Source organism: Equus caballus, chromosome 25, assembly GCF_041296265.1.
Source record: "Equus caballus isolate H_3958 breed thoroughbred chromosome 25, TB-T2T, whole genome shotgun sequence".
NCBI lineage: Eukaryota > Metazoa > Chordata > Mammalia > Perissodactyla > Equidae > Equus > Equus caballus.
In genome coordinates, this window is record NC_091708.1 from 42,849,621 (window position 1) to 42,866,210 (window position 16,590).

A 16,590-nucleotide genomic window follows, 5' to 3' on the forward strand; every position below is an offset into this window, starting at 1 on the left:
AGCGAGGGTGGGGCCAGGAGGCAGGAGAGCCCGGGGGTTGGAGGAGCCCTCTTGGGCGTGGGGGCAGCATGGGCTAAGCGTGGACATCCTAGAGGTCACCGACGACAGCCAGCAAAGTCAACAGAGAGAGGGAACAGTGGCAGCTGGGAGGTGTCTCCATCCATTAGACCAAGTGCCATTAAGTGAGAAATCGAAGCAGGTTCCCAAGTTCAAGAGTTGAGCTTCAGGAGCCATGGTACCTGCGACATTCTGGGGAGCCCCGATCCCGAGGCCTTCCTTTGGGCAGCAAAGTTTGGCCAGGAGTGAGGGAGGCGGTCTCCCGCCAGCAGTGCCCGAGCACAGACGGGGGTGGTTAGGAGCATAGTCACGGCCTGCTCTTTTCTCCAGACCCGGGATGGGGCTGAGGGCCGAGGGAGCGGGGCTCTTAGAACTCGTGTTTGATAGCGGAGAAGTTTCTATCCATGGCGGCCCGGCAGTTGCCAATTTAACGAGGAAAGTGTTGCATGCCGCACAGCGAGCGTGAGTGTGTGTGACCAGGACAGCGAGGGGCAGAGGGAACACCTTTCTGTTGATTTACTTCTCTCGCTGGGGGTTGTCTGTCAGAATGTCCAGGGACCCTTGCTATCTGCTTGTCCACTCAGCATCCTTTGTCTGTCCAGGACTTGGCATGTTTGCACATGGGTGCCTTTGGGTTGGGGCCTACATGGAGCTCTTTTCCGATGATGCTAATGGTCAGGGGAGCATGGGGTGGGGCCCTGAGTGGAGCGCGGTGCTCAGAAGGCCACTCCAGAATCCATCGGCTCACCAGGGGAGCAGGAGGGAGAGGGCCGAGGAGGTGGAACAAGTAAGTCAATGAATGGGTGAATTATTAGTAGTAGTGTTTTTTGGAGGAAGATTAGCCCTGAGCTAACATCTGCTGCCAATTCTCCTCTTTTTGCTGAGGAAGACTGGCCCTGAGCTAACATCCATGCCCATTTTCCTCTACCTTATATGTGGGACACCTGCTACAGCACGGCTTGACAAATGGTGTGTAGGTCTGCACCCGGGATCCAAACTGGGGAACCCCGGCGAACCCCGGGCTGCTGACGGGGAACACGGGAACTTAACCTCTGTGCTGCTAGGCGGGCCCCTGGGTGAATTGTTTTGTGGTCAGCACAAGTCTGAGAGGAAGACCACATCCGCTGGCGTCCTGGGGGCCCGGATCACCCGCTCAGTAAAGAAGGCGAGGAGTCTCCGGGTGGGAGAGGGGCTGCAGGACCGGGAGGCAGTTTCCTCCCGCTGACAGTGCCTTGTCCCTTTGGGCTGACACGTTTATTCAGGTCCTCCCCTCTGGCTGGTGTGCCCAGCTCCCTCCCAGCCCCGTTAGCAGCCGGCACACCTGGGGGATGATGGGAGGGAGATGAAGGATTCCACTGGCGGGATGGGTGCCTCCTTCCTCAGCTCCCAGCTCTCCTGCTCCCCGTTCTGCGAGCCGGGAGAAACATCCCCCAGATTGGGAGACATGGGGACGGAGTGCAGTCCAGCCTCTCAAGAGAGGATTCTGAACGTGTTTTGTGAGAGGAGGCCCCTGAACCGGGGGAGAGCTGGGGCTGGCATCCCCGTATATTTCCCAGACTGATGAACCCCGTTATGCTCCTGACACAGCGCAGTCTCCTCTGCTGGGCCCCAGGCTCCCCCAGGGCTCTGGACCCCTCACTCTGGACCGAGTTAAGTGGAGCCATCCGTCCTCGAGCGCTTACCCTCTGCCAGGGTTGAATGATCCCTCCACCTTTCTCCGTGAATTCTCCCAGCAACCCCAGGAAGGGAACCCCATTCGACAGATGAGGAGACCGAGGCTCAGAGAGGGGAAAGTGGGGGATCTCACGGAGCTCAGGGATTACGTTTCTGGCATTCGTGGTTTGAACTTCCTTTGTCTCCTACCCTGAGAGTTAGGACCGGCTGCTGCAGTGAATTTCGGGCAGTCTAGTGTTTTCTGGCAGTGCTGCCAAGTTGGCACACTCACACTGGGTCTGCACACACACGTGCATGAACATGCACACACACACACACACAACACATCTTGCCCCGGACTCAACTGCCCCCCTGGACTGGCCTCACAGCGTCTGGCACATAGTAGGTGCTAGCAAACCTTTGTGGGGTGCCCAGGCAGCTTGGTGCCCACGACATGAATAATCCTAATAGACTTGCTGTGCTCCCAAGGCAGGACCCAGTGCATTTGTGGCCATTTGCATCTCCAGGGCCTGGTAGGGTGCTGGCACACAGTAGGTGCTCAGCGGGTAGCCTAGAGTCTCCACAGGGAGATGCCCCCTGAGATCCAAGCTGCAGAGCCAGGCTAGCTATCTGCCCGGCTAGAGAGAGCGGCCCATGCTGCTTCACATGGCATCTCCCAGACCCGAGAAATCCCCAGAGACTCTGGCATCCAGAGTGAGCAGCATTTGGTCCTGCCCGTGGGGCCTGCAGCCTGGAGACCTGCTGTCTGTCAGAGGCGCTCTGGGCACCTACTGGGCTGAAACCCAGCTGTCTGCTGACCCCCTTGGAACTGATTGCAGGAGGACTTCCTCCTTGCAGCAGCGCCCCCTCCTGAAGGAGCTGAGTAGCTTCGCCTGGAGGAGCCGGTCCTCCCTCCTGGGTGGAGGTGCGCAGTGCCATCTTCCTGCCACGCTGCCTGAGTCTCAGGGCCTGGACGTTCCCCTGTGAACCACAGGATCCCAGCGGGGCTTCGGGGGGCGGAGGGGAGAAACCCAGTAGGCAGAGACAGGCGGCCCCGTGGCATTTCCACCCATTCAGCAGAGCCTGTGCTGACGGCCACCATTGCTGTGTGCCCTGGAGAAGGCACTAAGCCACTCTGGGTCCCCAGGTCTTCTGCTGACAGGTGAGGACCACAGTGCCAGTTCCCTCCCAGGATGGCGGGGAAGAAAACAGCCCAGGACGGAGAGCATACATCGGTGAGCCCAGGCGCGGAGCATCGTTCAAATGCTGCCCCCGCCTCAACCCCTAACTGAATCCCGGGCACAGACTCCTCGACCTCAGTGTTCTCGTCTGGACACAGGGGGGACGTGGCACCTTTCACAGGGGGCGGGGAAGCGGAAGTGTGGGAACGCCAGTCGACTGCTGTGCACCCTGCCTGTGTGGAATACCAGAGCCACCTTGTGTTAAGCACTTTCTAGAAGCCAAACAGGTTTCAAGCATTACCTTATTAAATCCTGACACAGGGCCTAGGTGTTGGGTGCTGTTATTATCCCATTTTCCAGAGGAGGCAACTGAGGCTTGGTGAGGTGAGTCCTTTCCCCCAGGTCGCACAGCTAGGAAACGGTGAGCAGGGGTGTGAGCCCCGGGCTCCTTGACTCTGAAGTCCTGAGTCCCAAGCATCACCATAGTCAGTGCTCGTTTAAGGTCCGGAAGGAACCCTCGAAGTTGACCGCTCATCCCATTTTACAGCTGAGAAAGTTGAGGCCTAGACGAGGGAAGAGACTAGCCTAGTCACAGAGTGGCTGCTGCTGGCGCCAGGCCCACGAATCCCACAGCTGCTGCTCACATTTATTGAGCATTTACTCTGTGCCAGGTTCCTAGTGTTTTCTACGTGACTCGTTGCATGTAAACTTTACAATAAGCCTAGGAAGAGACAGACTTTTATTAATCCCATTTTTCTTTTGGGTAAACTGAGGCAGAGAGGAGCAGTAGCTTATTCAAGGTCACACAGCTAATTAGCAGGAGGGGTAGGACTCATTCCCAGAGTCGAGCTCTAGAGCCCTCATCCAGCGCCACTTCTGGCACCGCCTCCAAGCTGGTCTCGCCCAGCAGCCCGGGGCCCAGGCAGACTTACCTGTCAAGAAAATGGGGTCTGCAGGGTTCCCATGGCTTGGCCACCACCAGGCAGGAGCCCCTGGCCGGGAACGCACTGCCTGAGCTGCACTCCGCAGGGAGATGGGCAGGGAGCTGGCGCTGGCGAGCCCAGGCTGCCCGAAAACCATTAGCCCCCTGCCTCTGCGAAGAGAAGTTTATCCAACAAAGTGCAGGCAAGCAAAGAGCACGTCTTGCTTTATGTGCCTCTTGTTGTAGGCAGTGCACATCTTGGGAGATGTGTGGATGAAAGGCGCCATATAAAATGCAATCAATTATGAATCACCATTACTGAATTAATCACATGTATGATTAATACGGTAATAATAATTAATGGGAGTATGGTCTAGAGATTAGAGCGAGAACTGGCAGGGTGGAGTTGGGGGGCTTCTTGCAGCCTCTGCCCCTGCCTGGAGGGGTCACCTTGGGGAAGGCCCTGGGCTGGGGGCTTGGTCTCTCTCCTCCTGCCCCTGCCTTGGCTGTGGACGTAAAGGGCCCAGGGATGCCTGGAAACCCCTAGGTGGTCTTGGGCTAGTTCCCAGGATCTTGCCGGCTACTTACAGCCAAGTCTCAACTGCTCAAGGTCAAGGGGACAAATCAAAATCTTGGTCTGGCACAAGCTAGACCAGAGTGAATGAGGCGAAGGGTGAGAAGGTGGCAGGGGGTGGCTTTTGAGCTTACATCCGACTTCAGTGGGTGGTGTGAGCTCATTTTGTCTGTCTGTCCTTTTGTCTGTCTGCATCAGGATTTGCCTTCTCTCGGAAATCCCCAGAGTGCCTGGACCTCATCTGTTACCTCTCATTGCAAAGCTAGGAGATCATTTTTGCGTGTGACTTTCTAAGTCCCTATTACTTGTCCGTTCCATCTATGCATGTTTCTTCATTATAAACGAGTCCAGCAACACAGAAAGAATACATACAAAATAAAGCATGTCATTCCCCATTTCCCCTGTTCATACTTTGGTATCTTTATTTTATATATAATGTAATTTTGTATATATCTATACAGAATGGATATATATCTCCTTGTTTAAAAAATAGATGGAATAAAGTTAAATGCGTTGTTCTGCAGATGCTTTTCGATAGGAGACTCCACATACACGATCCAAATTAAAACTGTGCAGTGGAGCCAAAATCCCACCAATGAAGAGGGTGATTAGGCTGCTGCTGAGAGGGGAGCCAGCAATTATTTTTGGGGAGATTCATTAACACTTTCCTGCCCCTGGTGCTCAGCTTCTTTTCCTTGCTGGGAAAAGGTCATTTGTCATAATGTACCTTAACGAAGTTTAAAAATGAACGTCCCTTGAGCACCTGGTCCCTACATGGCTGGAATCCTATTTGTTCCCCATCTTGGAAAATAAGCCCTGTATTGTTCGATTGAAAGGAACACTGTCTCCTGGAGGCTGCTCTGGCCTGCCGTCAACTCAGGATCATCACACAGGGACCACCTTCTGGGACAGATGGAGAAACTGAGACCAAGCGTGACGAAATGATGAGCCCAAGCCACAGACCTAGTTAGTGGCTGAATGGAGAAAAACCCCTTATCCTGACTCTTAGGCCAGTGCTCTTTCCACCGTCGCATAATTTCCACGGTCTGGGAGACCAGAAGACAGGTCCAGGAATGAATCCCTGTAACAGCCTGTTGGCCCCAGCTTGCCCGAGAGGTGTTTTAAACATCATTTCCAGTGGCACAGAGCTTTGCCCGTGGGTCACTTCAACCATCCGGGCAGTGACCAGAGGGCGCACCCCGGGCCCCTCCAGCGGGCTTGCATGAACCACAGATGGGGAGCTTCCTCTTCCACGTCGCGTTGGCTGTCCTGACAGCATCCAGTTTCGGTGATGATGGAGGAGCAAGGCGTTTCCTGGGAATTGATGACCCTGTCTGGGGGCGACAGCAGGCTGAGGGCCGGCCTGGGTCATCACTCACCCTGCCTGGGCGGGAGCCCCACACTGTGCCCTTCGCAGCTGCCTGCAGGCTCAGGGCTTGAAAATCAAATCGCTGAGATGTGCTCTCCTCCTCCTCCTCCGACCTTCCTCGGATGCTTTGAGGCCGAGCAGCCGGTAGCCAGGGGCTGGCGTGCATCTGCTCTCCTGGCCAGCTTGGTCGGGTAGGCCCCTCTCCGGTCGGAGGGATCTGAGAGTGTGTGCAGGAGGAGGTACGTAACAGCGTTGTTTTGACCCCTTCTTGACAAAGGAAAGGCTCATCATTCACATCTCAGCGATGAAGAAACTGAGGCCCAGAAGCACCCTGTGCTGTGTGCCAAGTTAGCCAGCAAGTCAGGCAGTGGCAGAGTACCACCTGGGAGCCCAAGAGCCCTGCCTTCCAAGCCAGAGTCTTCCTTAGCTGTGTGACCTTGGGAAAGTTACTTAACATCTCTCAGCTTCATCTATAACTTGAGACTTTGCTAATAGGAGTTAAGTCACGGGGCTATTGGGAAGAATCAGTGGACAACATACACAAACTGGTTTGTGTAGAGCCTGGCACAAAACAGGTGTTCAACAAATGTTAAATTATTATTATTATTATTCAAGTAGATGACTTTAATTCTGCATCCTCTGCTTGCTTTATGACAATAGCCTAAATGTTATTCAGCAGTACCGCCCCCTCTACAAGCTGGGGGGAGCCAACATCAGGGAAGGGTTAAGGTGGAGGGAAGAAGTGGCAGAGGGGTGAGGCACCGAGGTGCCACATCTTGCTCCTATTCCTGACACCCTCTGTGACCTTGGACCAGTCCCTCTCTCTCTCTGTCCTCAGGCTCCTTGTTCTTGATGCATCTAAATGACAGTGCTGTCTGCTTGTGTGCTGCAGTGAGAACCCCCCACCCCAGGAGGCCAGGAGCACCTGAAAACCACACGTCCCCCTGGAAGACGGAGGAAGCTCTCCCCACGGCCCTGGGAGGCAGCCTGGCAGGAAACCTCCACGGGGTTGAGGAGTCCAGGGCTGCCCAGTGTCACCAGCTCCATGGCCTCTGCCCTGACCCCGGAAGGAGTCCTCCCCCACCCTCCTCCCATGCTTGCCAGGGAGGGAGGCCCCTCCTGCCCCCCTACTCTGCACTCCCTCCGGAGCTGGCTTGGCTCCGTCAAAAGCAGGGCCCATCAGGGTGGAGGCGGCAATGTGTCAGCTGGTATTCAGGCTCTGGTTGTGCGCTCAGATCGCTCCCCCTCCCCATCTCCCCAAATCCACCCACCCACCCCTTTACCCACTGCTTGGGGCCTTCTGGGTGGCAGCACTTCACAGAGGGAGACAGAGCAGCAGCCTTGAGCCCTTGGCTGTTGGGGGTGGGTGGACTGACTCACTTGGCCCCTTCCCTGGTGCCAATGGGGCAGCCCCCACACCCATGGGCGCTGGCACCCCGTCAGGCGCCTGGGTTTCGGAAAAGAAAGCTGCAGCCCCGCGGCGCCTGACCCGAGCTGGCTGAGGATGCGCTCTGCTCGCAGGGACCCGCTGGCCCCGGGGCCGGGAGGAGATGTTTAGGCAGCGACCCCCTAGAGCAGGCTCGCTCCCGCGGCCGCCTGCTCTGGCCACCCTGGCCGCGGGCCCGCCGGGACGCCCCTGCTCGCCGCGCCCCTCCCCGGGCCGTGGCGCGTCCCCCGAGTCTCGCAGTATTTCCTTCCTGCACCTTTAAGAAGACCGTTGCTCCGTGGTGGGATGGTGTGTTAAAGCCACACAGAGGAAGTTACGCAGCCCGGATCAGACCGAGAGATAAAAGCCCCGATGGTGATCGTGAGTGATGGCAAGAGGATTTAGCCTCGGCATTAACTTGGAGCGGAGTGCAGGGGGGCCGTGAAGCGCCCCGCCATCTGGTCCGCGCCGCGCCGGGGGGATGCCCCGGCGCTCCGACGAGCAGCCGCGAAGCCCACCAGGGCCCGGGGCTGCCCGGTGCACGAGCGCGGGTCTTCTGCGAGCCGCCCAGGGGGGCCAAAAAGTTTGCACTTGTTAGCGGCGACCTCCCGCTCGGCCGGGGCGGGCGATGCGGGCGGCGCGGGCGGCCCCCTCCCCCGGCCCGCGTCTCCGGGACGGCTGCGGGCGGCCCCCCCGGCGGCCGGAGGGCTCCCCAGCCCCGATCTGACGGCCGCGGCGGCGGCGGCGGCCACAGCGGCAGCGGGAGCGCGCGGGGAAGGAGCAGCGGCTCGCAGCCCTCCGGCCCTCGCCCCCACCCAGCGCCAGCCAGAGGGGGGAGGCGGAGCGCCGGCGGGTGGCGGTCTTCGGCCTCCCGGGTCTCCGCTCCGGGAAGCTGCTCCGAGCCGGGGTAAGGCGGGTGGGGAGAGCCCGGGAGGCGAGCGGGGGGAGAGATGCCGCAGCTTTGCCAGCCTGGTTTCATTTTTAAAGGGCTTCGGTGACCACGCAGGCTTCCCCGGGGCCCAGGAGCCACTTAAAGCAGCCCAGCCAAGGCTCGGATGCAAAAGTTATGTGGTAGCGGCTGCTACTAGCCAGGACTGGAGCCGCCCCGAGAGGGGCGTGTGAGTGTGCGATTGTAGCAGCATCTTAAAGGAGTAGCTTGGTCTTTCTGGCTGGCTTTTTCCCTCCTGGGTCTTTTTCCATCGTGTGTGTGTGTTTGTGGTGGAGATGCATGTTGCAAGAACGCCTGGATGTGTTTGTGAAAAGGAAATTAACCCTTCTGTCGCGCCACTCCCCCACCCCAATTTAATCGCCGCCGTCGAGAGCCGCCCCTCCTTCTTCCTATCCCCTTCCCCTCCCTCCGAAAACTGGGTGTGCGTGAGTTGCACGGAGAAACTCTTGCCCAGCCACGGCTGGAAACTTCTGTCCGACCGTGGAGGGGTGGGCTAATGGGGGAAGGTATTGCACGGGGTCCGGCTTTGGGGACGATGTGGAGTCGAACCTCGAAGTGAGTGGCACGCCGATGGGGGCGCAGGGGCAGCGGGAAGGCGGGAAGAGGACCATCAGCTCGCGGGTCCGCCCGCTCGGGAGTAAGTTGCCTGGCTGGGCGGGGGGCGGCCGCGGCTGGGAGCAGCGCTGGGAAAAAAGATGTAACCAATTCCCGGACGCTTTGCCGGGGGTCTTCCAGTTAAGGGTGGGGGTGTCAAGGGAGGAGGCACCCTCGGTGCAGGCTGGGCCTTTATTAAAGGCGTGATTATTAATAGTTCCCGTGGCTTGCACTCAACTTTGGAAAGACAAAAAGCAGCTACGGGATTGCCCGGCATGTCCCCTGCGATGCACGTCGTTTGCAACCCGCCCGAAGCGCGGACTCGAGCCGGCTCCTTGGCGTCCGGGGCCGGGAGCTGACCCCGCCCGCCGGCGCCCCCGCCCCGCCCCGGCCCCGGCCGCCCAGACGAGGCCTCCTCCTCGCGCGCCACCCCCCGCGCTCAACTTCTCGGGGCTCCCGGGCCTCCCAGAGAAAGGAGGAGCCGGAGAAGCCTCCCTTCCGGGGCTGGGGGCAACCGGGGCCGCCGGAACCGGGATGCTCGCTAAGGCGGCGGTGAGCGGGGCACCTACTGGACGCGTCCTGGGGCGGGAAGGTGACCTCGGCTGAAGCGGGCTCTCCTTTTCTTCTTGGCCCCAGGGGACTCGCTTTTCCTCCGTGGTCCGCGGCACCATCGCCTGAGGGCGGATTTCGCCCCCTCCGCCGCTCCCGCTGAGAAGGAACAGGGGACCTCGGGGTGGACTGAGTCCCGGGGGAAGCCCCCAGCGCCCCCCTCCAGTGCCCCCCGGGGGCACCGCGCCCACCGCGGCAAGTTTCCCACGAGGCGAGGGCGCAGCCGGCATCCCCCGGCGGAGCGCGCTCCGAGCCCGGCCAGCTCCGAGAGGCGCTAATCCAATAAGACAGAGAAATCTGAGTTCAGAAATCCTGGTAAAATCTAATTTTCGGGTTTTAATACCCTGGCTATCAGCCCCCCCTTGGTTCCTGAGGACTCTTAAAAGAAAATAAAGCGCATTGATTCTATTTGTTTCTGGGAGCTGCAGTTTCTTAATAATATCAGGTGAAGATTTATTTTCCGAGGAGAACACGACCCACCGGGATCCAACCTCTTACTCTGAAATTTCCCCGGCTGGCTTCTCACTCTTGCTTTCTGATCGTTATTCCGGGGACTCTTGCGTCTCTTTCCCCTCCCCCCTTTTTTTTGCTTTTTGGCCAAAACCGACTGTAATATTCGCGTGCTGAGCTCACAATTCCCCTATGATGCCAGCAACGCCCAATTGATTGACTAGTTGTAAACATTTATTCCCTCTCTCTCCCGCAGATTTTGCTGTCGTTGTCGGCCCCCTCCCCCATTTTCCAGGGAATGCGTGGCCTTTAAGCCAACAGAACTGCAAAGCAATTGATAGATTGGCGAGTTGTGCCCGGCGCCGCTCGCCCCGGCCTCCCGGCCTCCGGGCCTCGCTGCCTCCCCGCACCGGCCCGCGGCCAGCACGTCCAAGCCCGGAGCGGCCGCTGGTCCTGCAGATGAAGGCGGCCGGCAGCTGAGCCCTCCCTGGGAGCCGCAGCCTGGTGCCCTGGCGTCCCCAGCCGTCAAGCGCTCCCTACCTGTTAGCGAGCAGTTGGGAGCCCGCGGCTGGAAGAATTAATTAGGGACGTGCTGTTTTCTGGGCAGCACGAAGCTCGGGTAGAGGCATCCAAACCTTTGCCGGCCGCGCTATTTTATTTTTACTACATTTTCTCGGGTTGTAAAAATAGTCGCCAGGCGGGTTCTTTCTGAGAGTTTTCTAGCAAGGAGCGCATTAAAGGCCGGGCAGACTCTATAACAGGTTTCTCTTTAAACAACCAGAGGTGAGCCCTGAAAATGTGGTCCCCCGCGGCTCCTCATTCATCTCCATCAAGAGCCCTTCAGCCAGAGAGAGGGGCAGGGGCCGCCTTAATGCAGATTTATGATCCTCCAACCTTGGAGCGGTGGGGTGGTGGCTGGGGGCGTCTCCCAGGAGGTGCCGAGCCACCAGCCCCCTTTGGACAATGTCTGCCGCTCCAGTTTGTCATTTTTGGCAGAAGTGTGTTTGTGTCTGGGTGGAGAATGGGGTTTCATGGAAACGGTAGTTAACTCTTCCGGGACCTTCTATGGACAATGGCTGAAGAGGATGTCGGGAGAGTCAGGTTGGAGTTAGCACCAATGCTGGAGGTTTGGGAATTCAGAGGCAATAATTACAGGCATAATAACCAGAATAGTTAATACCGCAGGTGCCTCTGCCGGACGCAGGGTGGTAACCTTTGGCCTGTTGGCCACCTCCCGCTGACTGCACTCGGGTTCTCCTGGTGCTGTATCCACTGTGTGGGAACACAGACATTACTGGGGCCATGTGTTTTGCAATGTAACATTTGTCTTAGTTGTATCTGTTTGGGCTTTTAAATAATTACCAGTAGCTTAAAATAGTAAAGCAATAATAACAGTGACCCATTTATAGACATACTCTCTAAGGACGATTGCAAAATTTCGGCCTTGGTCAGAAAATCTAATATGACAAATCATAGTCACTTCTGTTGAAGTCTTCGACATCCTTAGTTTCCTGCAGTTAAAAATTAAATTCACTACTTCAGAGTTTGGAGAGACATTTCCCGGCACCTGCCTCTTAATTTTTGGCCCTTGCATGGACCCCTGTGTGTGGCTGAGCCTTGTATGCAGTCTCGGCGGCACCTAGGGTTACGGTCTCGTCTCTGCCTTTAACAGCTGTGACATTTTGACTTGTCAGTCATGATATTTTAAAGCAACCATTCAATCTTGGCTCCTGGGGATTTTTTAGAAAGTCACTGACCCCAAGCAAGGGGCTCTTCTCCTGACCTAATGCCCCCCTAAGTGAGGAGAAAACACATCACTTTTGAAATAATGTGCCCCATCTCCAAACGTGCAACTCCGATATTAATAAAACTAACCCAGTTTCCTCCGGAGACCTTGCTAACGTAGGCTCATCTTTTGCACATTTTGCCGGAGAGCTTTTGTTCATATACATCTTTATTCCTCCATTTCTCTTTTTAATTTGTTGCAGGTGTTGTTGCTAATGAGCTCTCTCTCCTCCCCTCTTACAATGAAAGACAAGCCAGACCCCCGGTACCTGGATGGATTGAGAGCTGAAGTCTCAGAAACTTCATAATAAGTTGCCGATGGCGACCAGCCAAGGTCAGCTGGCCCCCATTAGCGCCTGTCCCCACCAAAGCAGAGGCAAATAAGCTTCTCCTCGGTTAACGCCTCAGTAGCTTTTTCATGTTTCAGTCCAGCCACACGATCGTTGTCATTATAAGCCCATATGAAAAGAAATCTCTTTTATTGGTCTGAGATGCCACGTCCAGTCCTGTAGAGGGAACATGTTTCCAGCTAACACATATACCTCCTGATTTTGTTTTATCTTTACAACGCAGGCCGGAGGGGTGTTTTGCTGTTGTGTTGGGGACATCACACATTAAGGGCCCTTTAAAGACCCGGATTGATTGGAAGGACAAAAATTAAAAGCAATCTGATCCGACCTCATGCCAGATCCCTGTGGATTTTCTCCCTATCCCATTTCCAGCCACTGTCACAATTTGAGAATCTGCCTGATTTGATCGGACTCACCTCCGGGAGAGGTATAATGCCAAGGTCAGGAGGACACGAAGTTATGGGCGACTTTTTGATCTGCCCATCAGCAGTCTGAGAAACGCTGGCTCTGAGTTTTTCGTATCGGCCTTCTGGAAAAAACAAGTTCCTCGCTCTGTGCAACCCGGCAGTGCTCGAGTCCCTGGGATATCGGGCCTCCACCGCCTGGTAGATGTGGCATTTCCATGCTGAGGTTGCGAGTCCCGCCTGACCCAGTCGCCGCCTGTCCAGGGCCTCTCTGGGCCGCGCCCCCGCGGACGGCACAGCCATGCTGCACCTGCTGGCGCTCCTCCTGCACTGCCTCCCGCTGGCCTCAGGGGACTACGACATCTGCAAATCCTGGGTGACTACAGATGAGGGCCCCACCTGGGAGTTCTACGCCTGCCAGCCCAAGGTGATGCGCCTGAAGGAGTACGTCAAGGTGAAGGTGGAGCCCTCGGGCATCACATGTGGAGACCCCCCTGAGAGATTCTGTTCCCACGTAAGTCAGCCCACTACTGTTCTGTTTACTCAGGCCAAGCGGGAGGGGCTCTGGGGCAGACCCTTGGGAGGGGTGAGCCCAGTGGGAGGACCCAGACGCAAGGTCGACTTTCCTGCAACTGGATTGCGACCAGGTCTCTGTCCCACCTTGGAAATGTGCCAGAGCAAAGCCACCCTGAGGACTCTGGGATCATGTGACATCGTTCTCTGCGATGGGGAAATTCTTGTCCAGCTGACCATAAGATCGTTTCCTCTAGGGGAGACGGTAGTAGTCACAATTCTCCTGCCTGGCAGATAAGCCCCGCCTCCCTGGTAGGAAGTCAGCATCCTGGGCAGTGAGGGAGGTACTATTTGCAACATTGTACTCTGACCTCCCTCTGTTCCTCCCTTCTCTGGTGCAACTTCCTACCCCACCGGATCCAGTCCAGCAAACAGTTTTGCCAGGGTCTGCGAAGCCCTGAGCTGGCCTTTGCCGGGCAATCGTTGATGGAAGTGCAGAGGGAGGAAGGAAGAAGGGATCAAACTAGGATCCACGATGTGGTTGATGCCCTGTCTAATTCCAGCCCTACTTGCGGTGACCGCAGTCACTGGTTAAGTCAGGGGGAAGGAAGATGTTCAGGTGTTGTCTCTTGAGTCCCTGGTCAGAGGAGGATGGGGTCTTAGAGCCACAGGGTACTTCTGTACTCAAGTTCTATTTAACAACAACAGTAATACTAGCAGGGATCATTTGATGCGAGCTCACTGAGTGTGTGGGCTAAGAGCTTGATATGTGTCGTTCCGTGGGGTCCTCCCCTCGGCTCAGCCGGGTTGATTCTGTGTGGCGTACAGTAAGAGTCTTAGGGTATGGGCTCTGGACCAGCGGCGTCCCTGGGCCTCTGTTCCATCGTCTATAAAATGGGCACACTAACAACACATACTCAGAGGGTCGTTGTAAGGAGTGAGTGAGCTAATTCATACATGTAAAATGCCCAGAATAGGGTCTGGCCCAGAGCAAGTACCCCGTAGATGTTAGCTGTTGTCATTCTCATCTTATAGATGGAGAAACTGAGGCCCAGTCACACACCAGGAAGGGGCGCAGCTGTAATTCAAGTGCCTGGCTCTGAAGTGGCTGAGCTGAACTGCCTCCTGAGAGGTGCCTTTCCCTTGGAGAGTGCTCGGGAGGCCCCGTGCCTGGCACGAGGCTGGGCAGGGCAGCCAGGCTGCAGGAGCTACGGGAGGGACTTAGGGTCATCATTGGGGTGGCTGCTGCCTCCACGTGTCCTTAGGAGAGCCTTCGGGTCTCTGGACGGATGGTGGGACTGAGCAAGTGTCCCTACCGGGCTCCTGAGGATGCCTCAGTCCCCTGGGGGTGCTTCAGTCCTATCACAAAGCAGTCACCCCGGGAAGCTAGGTTCCCACCTGGGGTCAGCAGTCAGGAGGCTGTCACTGGGGGTGGCCAGCTAGGGAGGGAAGGAAAGAGAAGGCAGCACAGCGCCAGGAGCTGGGGGCTGGATAGTCCGTGGGGACCCCAGGGCTTCACTGGCTCAGGGATGGGCGAGGGGGCGGCTCCTGAAGGTCACGGGCAAGGCCAGGGTGGGAGCACAGCTCTGAGTCCGCATCTTGGGCTGGCTGCCCACCCCAGCTTGTGTGAGGACTTCTCCACATTCCCTGAGCAGGGTTAACCTCTGCCTCTCGTATCAGAGTCTTGACTGTATTTCTTCTCTTAAATATTAATCATTGTCTTAATGTGCTGGAGTCGGGGGTGGTGTGGGGCAGGGCAGCTCAATCGTAATTCACCGGACCAGCTTCCAGTCAAGAGCTTGAGGGCTGGAGATGACCATCAAATGCAAGTCCGAGGCCCCCTCCTGGCCAAAGCTGGCTCAGGATGCGCTTGGCCTTGGTCCTCCGCCTGGCCCCCACTCTCCCACAGAGAACCCAGGGCAGCTGCCAGGGTAGAGTGGTCACCCCCCCACAGTCCTGGTGCCGCCCAGCCTGAGCCCAGGCAAAGTCCTCGAGCCCTGGGATCTGGGAGCAGTTTTCATCCTCCTCTCCTTCCCCTCTCCTGGGAAGACAGGTGAGGAGGGCAGGGAGGAAGAAGAGCATCTCCAACATCTCCTGCATGGGTGGGTCCTCAGCGCCTCCACACCTGTCTGATGGACTTAAATATTTCATTAGGGGCTGCCGTCCGGCTCTGCCTTTGGTTACAAATGTGCGGCCGAGGAGGATGGGGACGCTTCCTCGGCAGGTGGAGAGCATCCTTCCAGGGGACTGGCTTCTGCAGGGAGGAGGGGGTCACATCAAGAGTGGTGCAACCCCCACACCACCTTTTATTGCAGCTTCCCCTGAGCAGGTCCTGTGCGTGTCCTGTTTAATCATCTCTAGGTTGCTGTGAGCTGGGTTCTGTTCTAATCCCATGTTAGGGATTAGAAAGGGTTGCCTAAATCCTGCCAAGGTCACGAAGTCTAGAAGGCAGGCCGGGAACTTACCCACCAGGTGGCTTGGGGCCCCCCCTCTTGGAGCTTCAGTTTCTTCCTCTGTAAAGTAGAGATAATCTATAGGAGTGTCACACTGCTGGGTGCATCGCAGACACACGTGTCCTGGGACACAGCAGGTGTTCAATGTGCAGGAGCTGTTATTCGCTTATTTCTGTTGTTTCTACTCCCTTGGTGGCTTCCCTGGCTCTTCTTTGTCTCTCTCCAGCCTTGAGGACGCTATACCCTATTATTTCTAGTCTCCTGGAATCAGGCAGATGGTGGGTGCTCAGGGAGCTTAAACTCCTCCACCTGTGGCAGGTGGTGTTAACTGGCCACCAGGGGGTGCCCTAATGGTGGCAAGATGCCTGCTGCCCCCTTAGCCTTGCAATCGCAGGGTGGGTCCCTGCCCCCTGGCACCACCTCCTGCGGTGGCTGCCAGGCCTGTCCCAACATCCAGCCAACCAGAGCGTGAGCCCCGGTGCACCCCTAGGGTGCAAGAAGGGCCAAGGGGCGACTGCCTTTTTCAGGGTTTAGGGTGCAGACCCGCTACCCCCCCAGGCCTCCCGTCCATCCCGTTCGCAAGGCCACTTGAGAACTGAATTGTAAATTCCAGCCTGGTGAGAAAGGGGAGGGGAGAAGGAAGACCAAGATAAATGAATAAATAAAAACCTATTGGCTCTAAATGCACGGTGAGAATTAATAGGGATGAGCTCTCAACCGAGGATTCTTAGGCAAGGGCAAAATTTCAATGAGGCTGCGAGAGGAGGGAGGCGGCCCCTCCGCCCCTCGATCCCTGATCCCTAGCGCCTGGCTGGAGAGGGCCAGTCTGGGGAGGCTGCGGGGCCGAGGACCAGGAGGGAAGGGCAGTGCCCAAAAAGGCAGCTGCCACTCCCAGGAGCCCTCTGGCATGGGGAGGGTGTGGTTGAGCATGGGGAATGGCCCTCCAGTGCCCCGCATAGAGGTTGCCTGCCAGCTGCCTGCACTGCCGTGAAATGTTGGGGATCCTTTCCTTGTGCCTCTGAGACAGAAGCTGACCTTTGAGCCTCAGGAGAGAGATGGTGAGAAAGAAAAGAGAGAGGGGGTGCCAGCCACAGACCAGGCAGGCGGTGTCCAAAGCCATCCTACTGCTACCCACTTGCTCCCCAAAGTCCAGTCCTTGGACCAGCAGGCTCACCTTGTTCTAGATGCAGAATCCCAGGACCCACCCCAGACCTGCGGAGCTGGAAGCTGCCTTTTAGCAAGCAATCTGGGTGATTCAGCTGCACACAGAGTACGGTCTGAGAACGCCGCTCTGCTGCTCT

General features: G+C 57.1%; 1 protein-coding gene across 4 annotated transcripts in view; it reads left to right on the forward strand.

The window, feature by feature from the left end:
* Positions 1-11,771: 11,771 nt before the first annotated feature.
* Positions 11,772-16,590, forward strand: part of NTNG2 (netrin G2) — a 74,781-nt gene continuing 69,962 nt past the window's right edge. For all 4 annotated transcript variants that reach the window (XM_023629191.2, XM_070251987.1, XM_023629198.2 and 1 more), the window contains exons 1-2: positions 11,772-11,903; positions 12,143-12,837. In XM_023629191.2, the coding sequence (XP_023484959.1) occupies positions 12,625-12,837 (213 nt within the window). In that variant the 5' untranslated portion in view covers positions 11,772-11,903; positions 12,143-12,624. The remainder of the gene's footprint in view (positions 11,904-12,142; positions 12,838-16,590) is intronic.